General features: G+C 42.3%; 1 protein-coding gene across 10 annotated transcripts in view; it reads right to left on the reverse strand.

The window, feature by feature from the left end:
• Positions 1 to 16,017, reverse strand: part of LOC140713961 (A disintegrin and metalloproteinase with thrombospondin motifs 3-like) — a 420,377-nt gene that overhangs the window by 29,834 nt on the left and 374,526 nt on the right. For 4 of the 10 annotated variants that reach the window (XR_012095817.1, XM_073024651.1, XM_073024664.1 and 1 more), the window contains exons 16-19: positions 7,786 to 7,842; positions 7,476 to 7,559; positions 7,048 to 7,128; positions 2,478 to 2,641 (exon numbers count right to left, since the gene is read on the reverse strand). Coding sequence is in view for 9 of the 10 variants with exons in the window: in XM_073024651.1 (XP_072880752.1) it covers positions 2,478 to 2,641; positions 7,048 to 7,128; positions 7,476 to 7,559; positions 7,786 to 7,842 (386 nt within the window). In the remaining variant the exon portion in view is untranslated. The remainder of the gene's footprint in view (positions 1 to 2,477; positions 2,642 to 7,047; positions 7,129 to 7,475; positions 7,560 to 7,785; positions 7,843 to 16,017) is intronic. The other 6 variants (XM_073024677.1, XM_073024681.1, XM_073024666.1 and 3 more) reach the window with 5 other exon arrangements.

Raw genomic sequence — 16,017 nt, forward strand, 5'->3', positions numbered from 1 at the left:
CCTTGTACATTCATTTCCCAGGTCTGATCTCCCTGCAGCCATGTCTCCGTCATCCCAACAACATCATAGTTACCCATTCACACCTGGGCTTCAAGCTCATCCGCCTTATTTCTGACACCGTGCATTCAGATATAAAATTTTTAGCCCATTTCTCCTCTCTCTGTTTGAATCGCTGCCTATTGTGCTTAACCCAGCTCCCCGAACTCCCATCGGGCTACACGCCCCTAGAATTTTGTTGTCCTTCTTAAATTTACTTATTCTTTCAACACATTTAACTCCATGTTCTGTCAGATCATCCCTCAGGAATGACCTGAAGGAGAACTCTTCCACACAGAGGGGGTCAGTTTACGGAATGACCTGAGGGGTAACACTTTCACACAGAGGGTGTCAGTATATAGAATGACCTGAGGGGGACACTTTTACAGAGACGGGGTCAGTTTACGGAATGACCTGAGGGGTAACACTTTCACACAGAGGGTGTCAGTATATAGAATGACCTGAGGGGCAACACTTTCACACAGAGGGGCTCAGTATATAGAATGACCTGAAGGAGAACACTTTCACACAGAGGGGGTCAGTTTACGGAATGACCTGAGGGGCAACGCCTTCACACAGAGGGGGTCAGTATATAGAATGATCTGAAGGAGAACACTTTCACACAGAAGGGGTCAGTTTACGGAATGACCTGAGGGGCAACTCTTTCACACAGAGGGGGTCAGTTTACGGAATGATCTGAGGGGCAACTCTTTCACACAGAGGGGCTCAGTTTACGGAATGACCTGAGGGGCAACTCTTCCACACAGATGAGGTCAGTTTACGGAATGACCTGAGGGGCAACTCTTTCACACAGATGAGGTCAGTTTACGGAATGACCTGAGAGGCAACTCTTTCACACAGAGGGGATCAGTATATAGAATGACCTGAGGGGTAACATTTTCACACAGAGGGGGTCAGTTTACGGAATGACCTGAGGGGCAACTCTTTCACACAGAGGGGGTCAGTATATAGAATGACCTGAGGGGTAACACTTTCACACAGAGGGGGTCAGTTTACGGAATGACCTGAGGGGCAACTCTTTCACACAGAGGGGGTCAGTATATAGAATGACCTGAGGGGCAACTCTTTCACACAGAAGGGGTCAGTTTACGGAATGACCTGAGGGGCAACTCTTTCACACAGAGGGGGTCAGTATATAGAATGATCTGAGGGGCAACTCTTTCACACAGAGGGGGTCAGTTTACAGAATGATCTGAGGGGCAACTCTTTCACACAGAGGGGGTCAGTATATAGAATGATCTGAGGGGCAACTCTTTCACACAGAGGGGGTCAGTTTACGGAATGACCTGAGGGGCAACACTTTCACACAGAGGGGGTCAGTTTACAGAATGACCTGAAGGAGAACTCTTTCACACAGAGGGGGTCAGTATACAGAATGAGATGCCACAGGAAGTAGTTAAGGCAGACATAATTTAAGAAGTCCTTGGGTATAAGTGTGGATGGGAAGAACAGAAAGAGATATGAGCTGAATGCTGGAAACGGGGACCAGCTGTGTGGTGAGCAGTGCACTTGTGGAGCTGACGTGCCTGTATCCATCTTGTATGGCTCTAAGATTCCTTGATTGTCCCATCTGAAGTGCTGCTCAATTTCTCTTCTGGATAATATGGCTCTAAGTTTGTAGATACTGAACCATGTTTAATGGAATTGAAAGCAGCCTTTAGTCATAATTATTGTGCGTTTAGTATGGCACACTTATTTCTAAGCAAAATCTCATTATTCTCAATGACTCCTCCAGAGTGAATTGTTGCTCTTTTTCTGCTCATTTGAAGCGTTATTACATTTTGAACAGTTCATTTGGAAATGCCCTTCGGTCCTATACAGCCAAGGGAAAACGAGGCATTTCTCTGAAACATGATTCTAATCCCCAACATCATTCATGTGTATCATTGCTGGATTAATGTCATAGTTTATGCCTTTGGCTGGGCAAGAGAAGATGGTTAAACTGTACAGTTGAGTCTCTTGCTACACAGTGAAAACAATGATGAGATATTCTGTGCAGAATGAAAAGATTTTGTGAGGTAATTTAAAGGTCAACATTGCACTGTATATCATGCTGTAATCACATTGCCATTGTCATTATGTAATCTGAGAAATTGATTTGGTCTAATGGGAAAATAAATTGAATGTGATATAAAATATCAGCATTAAGAAACAAATGTTTCTCTCCACCAACTTTTATCTTCACATCAGCCACATCTGTCTTAGGTCATCTGCTGCTGACCACCTTAATGTATACAAACCTCATTGTTTATACATAGCTTGCTGAAAGGAGCTAGTAATCAGTCCTTTTATCCTTTATCTTGTAGATTTTATTCCTGGTTATCTGGAATCAGCATTGGAAAATGTTCTGAGATCCAAAGTCATAACATTCCCAATGTTATTGTATTATTGATAGAAGAATGAAAAGAGAAAATACTCACCAAGACCACAACAGCATCGTGCAAAGGGCCATCTGTACGGAGAGTTTCCATATCGTTCTCCAAGGTGTATCGCCATTCTATACCAAGCTCAATAAAAACTTTCATCTTGGCTTTTTCACCTTTACCATTTAGAATGTAGTGGCCTGTAGCCTGGTTCTTGAGAGCTGGTGGACAAATAAAAACTAAAGTATGTGCGGGAAAATAGTTCTCGAACACAAATGCAGCATGGCTATGTGAATTAATTATTTTGGAACATTTCAACATAAGATATTAAAGTTGAGAAACAAAGGACAGATATTCAGAGCTTAAAATGTAAAAGTTGGTTGAGTTGTTTATTTTAATAGGAATATCTATTAGACATCACTCAGCAAGGAACAATCTATCATGGAAAGATGTTGCAAAGAAATCTTTAAGGGAATAAAGGAGATATGGTGAAGTACCAGCATTATCCATAGAACAAAAGCATTGGATGGATGATTAGTGTTGAGAAAGTTGGTTTGCCCAATAAACAAGCCTCAACGGGAGAATTTCGAGATTGGAGAACTATTCTCTCCAGGAAAGTTAAGCCTTTGGACGATACGGTTCAGTAGGAGAAGTTGGATGACTAGCATGTGAGCAACCATTTCTTGGCCTGGGCATCTATGTTCTTACATTGTTTCAGGAAAGGTTATCTAGACATCGATCAGTGTTCACCTTCTTTCACTTTTCAACTTTCTGATTGCTTCATACTCCTAGTGAATGTATCAAATCTAAACTGAGGAACTGGTTGACAAGGGTGGGCTTCCTTGGTAATTTAGTTCTTGCATTAGTGAGTTTTGTCAATGTCAGCAATCATTTTTGTAGCTGAGTCTATCTGTGATTCCAAACAACCTCCAAAATCTTACTACAAAATCCAGTAATATCCAAGCAGTATGATTTAGTGGTACTTTCTTTCTACATAGTTGGAAAGCTCTGGTTTAGTACCCCGTTCCACAGCTGGAGAACATAGTTCAGGATATCTGTCACTGAGTACAGGCAGTTTCCAGCTGAGATGTGAAAATGGCACACTTCTACATCACATGAGCATAACGTATCCAATTTTTAAAATCATTTGCTATCAATGCCAATGCAGTGGCCCTAGCCATCGACTCTTACTTTTATTGCTGCCTGCTAGACCTGATGCACACAATTGCATCCTCCATGTTTCCATTTATAAATAACTACTGGTACAATTAATCTAAATGGTTTTGTATGGCATTACTGACTGTAGAAATAGATTATTTGGTAAAATAACTGTTTCCAGGTTAAGTTGTTGTCATTGTGGTGTCCAGACATTTTATTTGCTTATTTCACAACTACTTGCTGTTCCATTCAATTACTGGATTAACCAAAAGTTCTTTAGCAAGTTACAATTCATCAAAATGGTATTATAACCTACTAATTAATTTGAAATGCAATTGTTCTTACAGCTGGTCAAAATAGGAGATGTAAGTGTCCAACAAGGAACAACAAAAAGAGCCAATGAAATAGGTCAATAAGCCAGAGATTTCCACTAGAAAGAACATTGCTGAGCCAAGCTGTTTGGATCTCACTGGGTTTTCTGGGTCAATGAAGTTAGCAACTTACTGCTATTTCCAATACTTGTGATAAAACAATTAGCAATACTTTTAGTAAGTTGTTCAATCCAGTTAGCTATATTAAAACCTATAAATTACTACAATAAATGGCAAAAATCAAATCACCGGAGGAGCTCAGTGGAATGGATGGGGGGGCGGGGGGGGTGGCGAAGAAATGTAAACTTTGCAGATCATGAGCCTGCATCAGGACCTGGCTAAGAGTCTCTGACCAAAATCATTACCTGTTTCTCTTCACACAGATGCAGGCTAACCTTCTATTTCCTGCAGGCACCATCCACCATCTGCATTTAAAAAAAACTTGTTGCTCTACACACCTCCTTTGAATTTTACCCAGCTCATCTTAAATGCATACCCTCCATTATTAGATATTTAGACCCTGGGAAAATTGGCTACTCCATCTACGCCTCTCATCATTTTATAAAATACTACTAAGTCTCCTCTCAGTCTCTGCCAATGCAGAGAAAACAACCCTAGTTTCTCTAATCTCTCCTTATCCAGGCAGCATTCTGGAGAGTCTCTCTGTCAATCTCTCAACAGCCTACATATCTATCCCATAATCAGAAGACTACAACTGAATGCAATACTTCAGGTGTGGCCGAACCAGAGTTTTCTCCTGCTGCAACACACTGTAACTTTATGATTTTTGAACTGGGTGTCTTGACTAATAAAGGCAAGCATACTACATGCTTTCCTTACCATGCGATAGAATTGTGTAGCCACTTTCAAGGTGCTATGGACTTGGACCCAAAATCCCTCCGTACATTAACATTGTTATGGGTCCTGTCATTAACTGTGTACTTTCCATTTACATTTGATCTCCCAAAGTGTAATACTTTACACCTGCCTGGACTAAACTCCATCTGCTACTTCTTCACCCATAATTGCAACTGATCTACATCCCTCTGTACTTTTGGGCAACCTTATACACTATCCACACTGTCAGCGATCACTGTGCCATCAATAAACTTACTTATCCACCCATGCATGTTTTCATCTGATTCATGGATGGGTAGAGTAGAACCATTGCAGTCATATACCAACTAGGAACCCATGGAACAAAAACAGGTGAACAGTGAAAGTTAAGTAAGTTTTCATTTCAGAACATTTCTTTTATAATAGCAAAATGTTATTTCTTGAATTATGCCCTTGCACTTTAACAATCTAATCAAAGATGCCATTTACATATATTTAATCCTTCAAATTTTAAATAATATAGACTACAATTTTCTCTAAGTTCCCAAATGCTCATCACCATCATAGAAAGAGCTTCATGTTTGGTGCTTTTGAGATGAGTGAACATACAGTATTTCTGAAGTACGGTGCATTTCTTATACACCTATTGCAACATAATTTCTGTTTATGGAGCTGAAGATGAATTTCTGTCTTATAATTAATGATATTATGAGATTTAATATTATAAAAATGGATCTGAAGCAGACCCCTGACAGTAGGGTTTGCCCGTAAAGTGTGATATGGCAATGAAAATTCATAGGACACAAGTGTGTGTGTCTGTGTCTGTGTGTGCGAGTGTGCGAATGTGTGCCCCACATGTCTTTATTAATTACTACACAAAGCGGGCAGTTAAGGGTTGGGGAGAAGATGGACACATGCCTATAAAGTACATTTTTTTAAAAATTCTACACACACTGCTGAAGTGTTAACTGGTGCCTGTATTGCTGATATTGTTCTATGCAAAGAGAAAGTCACATCAGTGAGGCAATTTTGTACAAGTAGTCTTACGGAGATAAGCAGAAGAAACATTGCACTTTGAACAAATGCTAGTTAATTAACGATATTATGAGAGCTAATATTATTAAAAATGCATCAGCCCATGGTATTACAGGAAAAATTCCAGCATGGATAAAGCAGTGGCTGATTGGCAGGAGGCCGAAAGTGGGAATAAAGTGAGCCTTTTCTGGTTGGCTGTCCACAAAGACCTGGGATTATATGTCAATAATTTGGATGATAGATTTGTTGCAAAGTTTGCAGACAATATGAAGATAGGTGAAGGGGCAGGTAGTTTTGAGGAAGTAGAGAGGCTACAGAAGGACTTAGACAGATTAGGAGAATAGACAAGGACATGGCAGATGGAATATGGTGTTGGGAAGTGTATGGTCATGCACTTGGGCAGAAAAAATGTAAGTGTTGTCTCCTATCTAACTGGAGAGAAAATACAAAAAACTGAGGTGCAAATGGACTTGTGCAAGATTCCCTAAAGTCTGTGGCGAGGAAGGCAAATGTGGTGTTAACATTCATTTCAAAAGGATAGAATATAAAAACACAGATGCAATGTTGAGACTTTATAAAGCACCGGTGAGGCCTCATTTGGAGAATTGTGAACAGCTTTAGGCCCCTTATCTTAGAAAGGATGTGTTTACACTGGAGAGGGTTCAAAGGAGGTTCACAAAAATGATTCCAGGATTGAATGGCTTGTCATATTGAGAGTGTTTGATAGCTCTGGACCTGTATTCACTAGAATTCAGAAGAATGAAGGTTGACCTCATTACAACCTGTTGAATGGTGAAAGGCCTTGATAGAGAGGATGTGGAGAGGATGGTTCCTATGATGGGAGAGTCTAAGACCAGAGGACACAACCTCAGAATAGAGTGGCATCCTTTTAGAATGGAGATGAGGAGGAATTTCTTTAGCCAGAGAGTACGAATCTGTGCAATTCCTTGCCATAGGCAGCTATGGAGGCTGCCTTTCTGTATATTTAAGACAGAGGTTGATAGATTCTTGACTGGTTAGGACACAAAGGAATACGGGGAGAAGACAAGAGATTGAGGCTGAGAGGAAAACTGGATCTGATAAAATGGTGGAGCAGGTTCGACGGGCCAAATTCTACTCCTATATCTTACGGTCTTATGGTCTAACTTGTTTGGATTAGTCCTTCAAATTGTCATCTGTTGCTTCAATGGGTAAACTTTATCAAGCTGTGGCAGGTTAGTACTTACCAAGAATGTGAGGAGATACCTCATCTTCTTGGATGAACACATGTCTAGAACCAGCTGGGATATCAAATATCTTTAAGTAGCCTTTGCATGTGTCATCATCAATTATAGAAGCAAAAAGAAAGAACAACACAGTGGTGGTTAATATGGCATTCCATGGAATTTTGATCTGAAGAAGGTAATGTTAAGCTAATGCACAATTTGCATATCCACTTCAAATAACAAACTAGATATGTGACACATACAACCAAGCCAAGTTTTTTCTCTCTGCTTTAGAGAAAAAAATGTATGTGTTTGTCACAAGTCCATCTTCTCATGTGATGACAAACTTGTACAAAGGAATTACTGAGCCAGTGGATGAACTGAATGATGAACACGTTTGCAAAAGCAATGTTCTGATGCTCCACCCTTTGATCACTATCATTACTTACCAAAAAAATCCCCCGAGTGCCTTGATTCAGAGATATCAAGGTTTCTAGCCCCCTTGGGTAAAATGAATGCTCCTCTGGTTCGCCCTTGAACAAAATGGTTTTGTCAGTTTTTCAAGTGATTGTCTTGTTTTCATAGACCACATTTGTGATCATTATGTAAAAGTAACTCTGCCACAAATGAGGTAGAGTTAATGACATATGTTTCCAAATGAGAAACAGCTACTAGAATAAGATAGGTTATTGTCAATGAAAAAAAAGCAGAAATCAAAAGTGTAAGAGACGTCCAGCTCAGGCCAGACTGGATACTTGCAAATATGTTTTCCCAAGGTTCCAAGCTTGTTTTTGTATCTCTTGTTTAATTTTTTACCTGTTGAAAGAGTTTAGGGAGTGATTAGCTGCTACTGAGTCACCACAATTCATGGTCAAGACAGTCATTCCTGAATATTGATTCATTTCTCTTTCTGCATCATAATATACAATGTTTCCTCTAATTTATGTTCCGTAGCATTTTCAGTACAATAGCAATTAGCAACCAGAGGATATGTTCTTAATGTTTAGGGGTGGACTGTATCAGTCTGTGCCTTGACCCAAACTCCAAATGTTGCAAGACTGTTGTTCCACATGTCCAGGGAGAAGATAGGGCATCACCAAACTACTCAAAGTGAACTTCCGGATAGGACGTGCTTCACTTACAGATAATCTGGCCTCGTTTTATTTTTGACTCTTTTTCATTTGAATTCTGCTCTTATGGCAATATGCATTGCACTTCAGACTACTGATGAAGTATGATGAACATGTCACAGTAGTCATGTTTTCTGGGCTTCCTAATTATCCACATGGAAAAAAGATGATAACATGAGAAGACCTAACCTAAGAAATAAGAAGAGGAAGATACCATGCAGCCTCTCAAGCCAGTTCTACTAATCAAAAGAAATATCATGGTTAATCATCTCCATCAATTTCCTATTGAAATTTATTACATAGACAACATACGACTTCAAACTAGCTGAAGACACTAAGAAACGCTTTCATTTCCTCTCTACGCAAGTAAGATCAGATCACAGGGGTTTTGCATGGTATGCTGGCAATGGCGTAGCTTACAACAATCCACATCACCAGCATCATTCCACAGTGAATAAGGTTTATACTCATGAATGGAAGACTTTGAACAGAAGCCAGTATAAAGCTGACACAAAGGTTTACTTGACTTTATTTCAGTTGGAGGTCTTGCTCTCTAACTCTGTGAGTTGGAACCTTTCTAGCTTCTGCTGCAATCTGCAAGTAGCGTTCTACTGGAGACTGAGAAGCTTTCAATGCACAGAACAGAGGGGTCACTTTGCTGCTTTGGCACAGGGAAATGCAACCGATATGCCGATGTCCATTACTTGACAGAAGTTAGCTGAGCCTGAAACAGACACAAAATGAATGGCCTCCTTCAGCACTGAATGATTCTAAATGAGTGCTAATGGCAATGCTTTCCATTCTGTGTGCTGCAACACGTTGGGACCTCAGCATGTATGACAAATCAGGAGTTTAGAATGAAACTCAGCTGTTGCACTCCAGGCAAGTATACTTCATAAGCACTAAATCTATCACTTGTCAGATCTCAAGATGTATGTTTGTGGCTCAGAATACACTGCTGTAGAGAATAGGTCTTTGTAAACAGTCCCTTGGAATTTAGGAAAGGGTGCCTGCACTCCAAATGAGAGGTGGAAGATACCGGTGTGGTAATTCTATTCATGTCAGCTGTTTGTTATACATACTGTATAACACCATAAGAAACAGCAGCAGAATTAGGCCATTTGGCCCATCGAGTCTGCTTTGCCATTCATTCAATCGTGGCTGATTCTTTTCTCCCCTCCTCAGCCCCACACCCTAGCCTTCTCCCCGTAACATTTGATGCCATGTCCAATCAAGAACCTATCAAGCTCTGACTTAAATACACCCAACGACCTGGCCTTCACAGCTGCCTGTGGTAACAAATTCTACAAATTCACCACCCCCGGCTAAAGAAATCTCTCCGCATCTCTGCTTTAAATGGACACCCCTCTAACTTGTGGCCACACCCTCTTGTCCTAGACTCCTCCACCATGGAAAACATCCCTTTCATATCTACTCTACATTCGACAGGTTTCAATGAAATCATCCCTCATCCTTTTGAATTCCAGCAAGTACAGACACAGAGCCATCAAACGCTCCTCATATGATAACCGATTCATTCCTAGAATCATCCTTGTGATCCTCCTCTGGACCCTCTCCAATGGTAGCACATCTTTTCTAAGATGAGGGGCCCAAAACTGTTCACAATACTCAAGGTGAGGCCTCACCAGTGCCTTATAAAGCCTCAGCATCACATCCTTACTCTTATATTCTATAGCTCGAGATGAATGCTAGCATTGTATTTGCCTTCCTCACCATCAGCTCAACATGAAAGTTAAACTTTAGGATGTTATCCACACGGATGCCCAAGTCCCTTTGCATCCTAGATTTTTGGATTTTCTCCCTGTTTAGAAAATAGTTTGCACATTTAATTCTACTACCAAAGTGCAAGACTGTGTATTTTCCAACATTGTACTTCATTTTCCACTTTCTTGCCCATTCTCCTAATCAGTCCAAGTCCTTCAGCATCCTACTTGTTTCCTCAACACTACCTGCCCCACCACCAATCTTCGTATCATCTGCAATCTTGGCAACAGAGCCATCTATTCTGTCTTCTAAATCATTTATATACAGTATGAAAAGAAGCGGCCCCCAACACTGACCTCTGTGGAACACAGCTTGTCATTGGCAGCCAAACAGAAAGGGATCCTTTAATCCCACTCACTGCCTGTAACCAATCAGCCAATGCTCTAACCATGCCAGTAACTTTCCTGTAATAGCTTAGGATCTTAACTTGGTAAGCAGTGTCAAGTGTGGCACCTTGTCAAAGACCTTCTGAAGGTCCAAATATACAACATCTACTGCATCCCCGTTATCTATCCTACTTGAAATCTCCTCAAAGAATTCCAACAAGTTCGTCATGCAAGTTTTTCCTTCAAGGAAACCATGCTTTGTGCTATCTTGTCCTGTGTCACCAAGTACTCCATAATCTCATCCTTAACAATTGACTCCAGCCACTGAGGTCAGGCTAACTGGTCTATCATTTCCTTTCTGCTGCCTTCCTCCTTTCCAATTTTCCAGTCCTCTGGAACCATGTCAGAGTCCAACGATTTTTGAAAGATCATTGCTAATGTCTCCACAATCTCTAATGCTACCTCTTTCAGTACCCTGGGGTGCAGTTCATCTGGTCTGGGTGACTTATGTACCCTTAGGTTTCAGTTTTTTTCAGCAACATTTCCATTGTAATAGTAACCGCACTCTCTTCTCTTCCCCCACACCCTTCAATGTCTGGCACACTACTAGTGTCTTCCACAGAGAAGACTGATGCAAAATACTCATTTAGTTCATGTTCCATCTCCTTGCCCCTGTTATTATTTCTCTGGTCTCATTTTCTAGTGGTCCTATATCCACTCTTTGCTCTTTTATTTTTTACATATTCAAAGAAGTTTTTACTATCCACTTTGATATTGCTTGCTAGGTTACTTTCACATTTCATTTTTTCCCTCCTAATGATTCTTTTAGTTGCTCTGTGTAGGTTTTCCAAAGCTCACCAATCCTCTAACTTCCTGCTAATTTTTGCTTTTACATTAGGTTTGACTTCTCGTCAGTCACGGTTATACTATTTTGTCATTTGAGTATTTCTTCATTTTAGGAATACATCTATACTGCACCTTCCTCATTTTCCCAGAAACTCTCACCACTGCTGCTCTGCCATCATCTCCTTCAAATTGACTTTGACCAACTCCTCCCTCATACCACTGAAATTTCCTTTACCCCACTGAAATACTGCTCCCTCAGACTTTACTTTCTTCATATCAAATTTCAAGTTGAACTCAATCATATTGTGATCACTGGCTGTTAAGGTTTCTTTTTACCTTAAGCTCCCTAATTGCCTCTGGTTCATTACAAAACACTCAATCCAGCATAGCTGATCCCCGGGTGGGCTCAACGACAAACTGCTCTAAAAAGCCATCTCATAGGCATTCAATAAACTCACTCTCTTGAGATCCATTTACCAACCTAATTTTCCCAATCAATCTGCATGTTGAAATCTCCCATGACTATCCTAACATTTTTTTGACACGTTGCCCTGTATAGTCCTGACAGACCTCTTGGTTCACAGGTATGGAGATACAAGAATACCAGAATTTAGGTAATAATACATGCATTTTCTTTCCCTCACACCCCTCTCTCTCACACACACAAACATGCATTCTAAGCACTCCAGGTTAGAGGACAAAGGAGAATATGGGAGAGAAGGGGTAGCACAAGTCCTGTGCGTATAGAGGCTCCGAGCATTCAGTGAATAATGATGGCAGCCAACTGAAATCACGGCAGCTTCATTTCCTAGACGTATCCATCAACATCATATTGGGAAATGTTCATTGGAATTCACTCACAAGTCGCTGGGAACCCACAATCTGTCAATATCAAGTAGTAGCATACAGCTTTTGTAGCATAGTCTGGGTGAGTTGGCCACTTTATGAATATATGAGCAGCCTGCTCTAACTCATCTCTTCTGAAAGAATATCCTAATCCCTTTAAATCTGTCCTGACAGCATTGCCATGACAAGATTCCAATTGCACTAAACTAATTGGTCAGAGTACAATGCATCCAGTGTTTCCTTACATCCATAAAAGGTCAGTATACTGACAAAAAAACATGCAAGGAGTGCACTTTAATCAATTAGGTAAGATGACAACATCACACGTAGTTCTGTTAATCTCCATTCCCCATGCTGCTGATTATCAATTACAGCTCAGTGTTCAACTATCATCCCCTCACTAATCAACAAGTTTCAGAACCTGGGCCTTTGTTCAATCCCCTGTAACTGAATCTTCAGCTTCATTAATGGGAGATCACAGTCAGTGCAGACTGGTGAGAACATCTCCTCACTGACAATTAACACCTCAGGGATATGTGCTTACCCCACTGCTTTACTCTCTCTACACTCATGACTGCATGGCTGGCCACTGCTCAAACACTGTCACTAATTCATTGATGACACCACTGTTGTTGGCAGAATCATAGATGGTGATGAGGAGCAGTAGAGGAGTGAGACAGACTGGCTGTTTGTATGGTTTCACAACAATGACCTCATATTTAGTGACAGAAAAAGCAAGCAACTAATTGTGGCCTTAAAGAGGGGGAAACTGGGAGAACACACTGCAGACCTCATTGAGGAGACAATGGTGGAAAGGTTAACAGCTTCAAGTTCCCGGGCATCAACATCTCAGAGGCCAACACATTGATGCAATAATCGATAAGGAACACTCGTGGTTTGAAGAGATTCGGTGTGTCACTGAAGATTCTTGCAAATTTCTTCAGATGTACACTGGGGTGTATTCTGACTGGTTGCAACATAACGTGATATGAAACCACCAAAGCAGATGATCACAAAAGACTGCAAAGTGTTGAAGACACTGCCAGTTCCATCACATGCACAAGTTTTCCTGCCATCAAGGACATCTTCAAGAAATGGTATCCATCATTAACTGAGACATGCTCGCTTCAGGTTATTTCGAGCAGACGAGGCAGTACAGAAGCCTGAAGGCATACACTCAATGTTTTAGAAACAACAAACAAGAGAAAATCTGCAGATGCTGAAATCCAAGCAACACACACAAAATGCAGGAAGAACTCAGAATCGAATGCAGGAAGAACTCGAATTGGAACAAGAAGGCAGCAGGAGAGTACCTAAGGATTTCCAGCAGGAAGACATTTTGAGTTCTCAGGGGAAGAGAGAGGCCAGACTGCACAGGCGCGTGACATCAGCCAGTTGAGCATGAACAGTTTAAAAAGAAGGCAGCCATATCCAGCGGGCAGCGTTGGGAGCAGACAGCGGAGTGAGAGGCAGCAGAGTGAAAGGACTTTGGCTCCACGGGCTTCGGCGGTAACGGGACAAGGTGAGGCAGTTGTTGTATGTGTGTGAGGCCAGTTTTCTGTGGTCGATGTCAGATGTGGGAGGTCCTGGAGTCTCCCGGCGTCCCAGATGGCCACATCTGCACCCGGTGCATTGAGATGCAACTCCTAAGGGACCATGTTAGGGAACTGGAGCTGCAGCTTCATGGCCTTTGTCTGGTCAGGGGGAGTGAGGAGGTGATAGAGAGGAGTTACAGACAGGTGGTCACTCCGGGGCCATGGGAGACAGACGAGTGGGTCACAGTCAGGAGGGGGAAGGGGAAGAGTCAGGTACTAGAGAGTACCCCTGTGGCTGTACGCCTTGACAATAAGTACTCCTGTTTGAGTACTGTTGGAGGGGACAGCCTACCTGGGGGAAGCAACAGTGGCTGTGCCTCTGGCACAGAGTCTGACCCTGTGGCTCAGAAGGGTAGGGAAAGGAAGAGGAAGATAGTAGTGATAGGGGACTCGATAGTCAGGCGATTCTGTGGACGCAGGAAAGAAACTCGGATGGTAGTTTGCCTCCCAGGTGCCAGGGTCCAGGATGTTTCTGATGACGTCCAAGATATCCTGCAGTGGGAGGGAGAACAGCCAGAGGTCGTGGTACATATTGGTACCAATGACATAGGTAGGAAAAGGGAAGAGGTTCTGAAAGAAGACTACAGAGAGTTAGGAAGGAAGTTGAAAAGCAGGACCTCAAAGACAGTGAGAATAGGAAGAGAATGAGGTGGAGGATAAATGCGTGGCTGAGGGATTGGAGCAGGGGGCAGGGATTCAGATTTCTGGATCATTGGGACCTCTTTTGGGGCGGGTGTGACCTGTACAAAAAGGACGGGTTGCATTTGAATCCCAGGGGGACCAATATCCTGGCGGGCAGGTTTGATAGAGCTGTTGGGGACAGTTTAAACTAGTTTGGCAAAGGGTGGGAATCAGAATGTGAGTGCAGGGATTAAGGTAGAAGGACAAGGGCATGATGCTAAGAGTTCTGAGTTGATGAGGAAGGACAGGCAGGGGACAGAACATAATTGTAGCCAGTTAAAGGGGTTGAAATGTGTCTATTTCAATGCTAGGAGTATTAGGAACAAGGAAGATAAAGTTGTGGCCATTACTGAAACATGGTTGGACGAAGGGCAGGATTGGATGATGCAGGTCCTGGGGTTCAGGTGTTTTAAAAGGAATAGGATGGGAGGTAGAAAAGGGTGGGGGGGGGGGCGGGAAGTGGCATTGCTGGTCAGAGATAGTATCACGGCTATAGAAAGGGAGGACGCTGCAGAAGGAGTGTCCACGGAGTCAGTCTGGGTGGAAGTCAGAAATAGGAAGGGATCAATCACTGTGCTGGGAGTAGTCTATAGGCCCTCAAATAGCCCTCGGGACACCGAAGAGCAGATAAGCAGGCAGATTTTAGAATGGTGCAGGAAATACAGGGTAGTAGTTATGAGTGATTTCAACTTCCCTCATATTGACTGGCACCTCCTGAGTGCAAGGGGGATAGATGGGGCTGAATTTGTCTGGTGTGTTCAAGAAGGATTCCTGACACAGTATGTGGACTGGCCGATGAGAGGAGAGGCTATACTGGATCTAGTTCTGGGTAATGAACCTGGTCAGGTGACAGACCTCTTGGTGGGGAAGCATTTTGGTGAGAGTGACCACAACTCCCTTAGCTTCAGCATAGCTATAGAAAGGGATAAAATCAGATGAAATGGTAAAGTGCTTAATTGGGGAAGGGCTAACTTTGAAGGGATGAGGCAGGAACTAGCGAGAGTAAATTGGAAACAGATGTTCAAAGGGGAAAGCACAGAAGTAATGTGAGAGAAGATAAGCGACCACTTGAGCTGGGTTCAGGATAGGTTTGTCCCACTGAGGCAAGGAAAAAATGGTAGGAAAAGGGAACCGTGGCTGATGAAACATGTGAGGCAACTCATCAAGAGGAAAAAGGATGCATATGTTAGATATAAGAAGCAGGAAGTAGGAGGGGCTTATGAGAAATATAGGGTAGGAAGGAAGGTGCTAAAGAAAGGACTTAGGAGAACTCGAAGGGGGCATGCGAAGGGCTTGGCATGTAGGATTAAGGAGAACCCCAAGATGTTCTATGCGTATGTGAAGAATAGGAGGATGACGAGAATAAAGAGGGCAACATGTGCCTGGAGGCAGAAGAGGTTGGGGAGGTCCTAAATGAATACTTTGCTTCAATATTCACAAGTGAAAAGGATCTTGATCAGGATGAGGTCGAAGTAGAGCGGGCCTGTGTGCTGGACAATGTGGAGATTAAGGAAGAAGTAGTGCTGGATCTTCTTAAAAACATTAAGATTGATAAATCCCCAAGGCTGGATATGACACACCCCAGGTTGTTGTGGGAATTGAGAGGAGAGATCGCAGGAGCATTAGCTATGACCTTTGAATCCTCTTTGGCTGCAGGGGAAGTGCCAGATGACTGGAGAATGGCAAACACAGTTCACTTGTTTAAAAAAGGTAATAGGGAGAAACCTGGGAACTATAGACCGGTGAGTCTTACGTCAGTGGTATCCAAACTACTGGAAAGGA

The sequence above is a fragment of the Hemitrygon akajei genome, chromosome 2, assembly GCF_048418815.1.
Source record: "Hemitrygon akajei chromosome 2, sHemAka1.3, whole genome shotgun sequence".
NCBI classification, from domain to species: Eukaryota; Metazoa; Chordata; class Chondrichthyes; order Myliobatiformes; family Dasyatidae; genus Hemitrygon; species Hemitrygon akajei.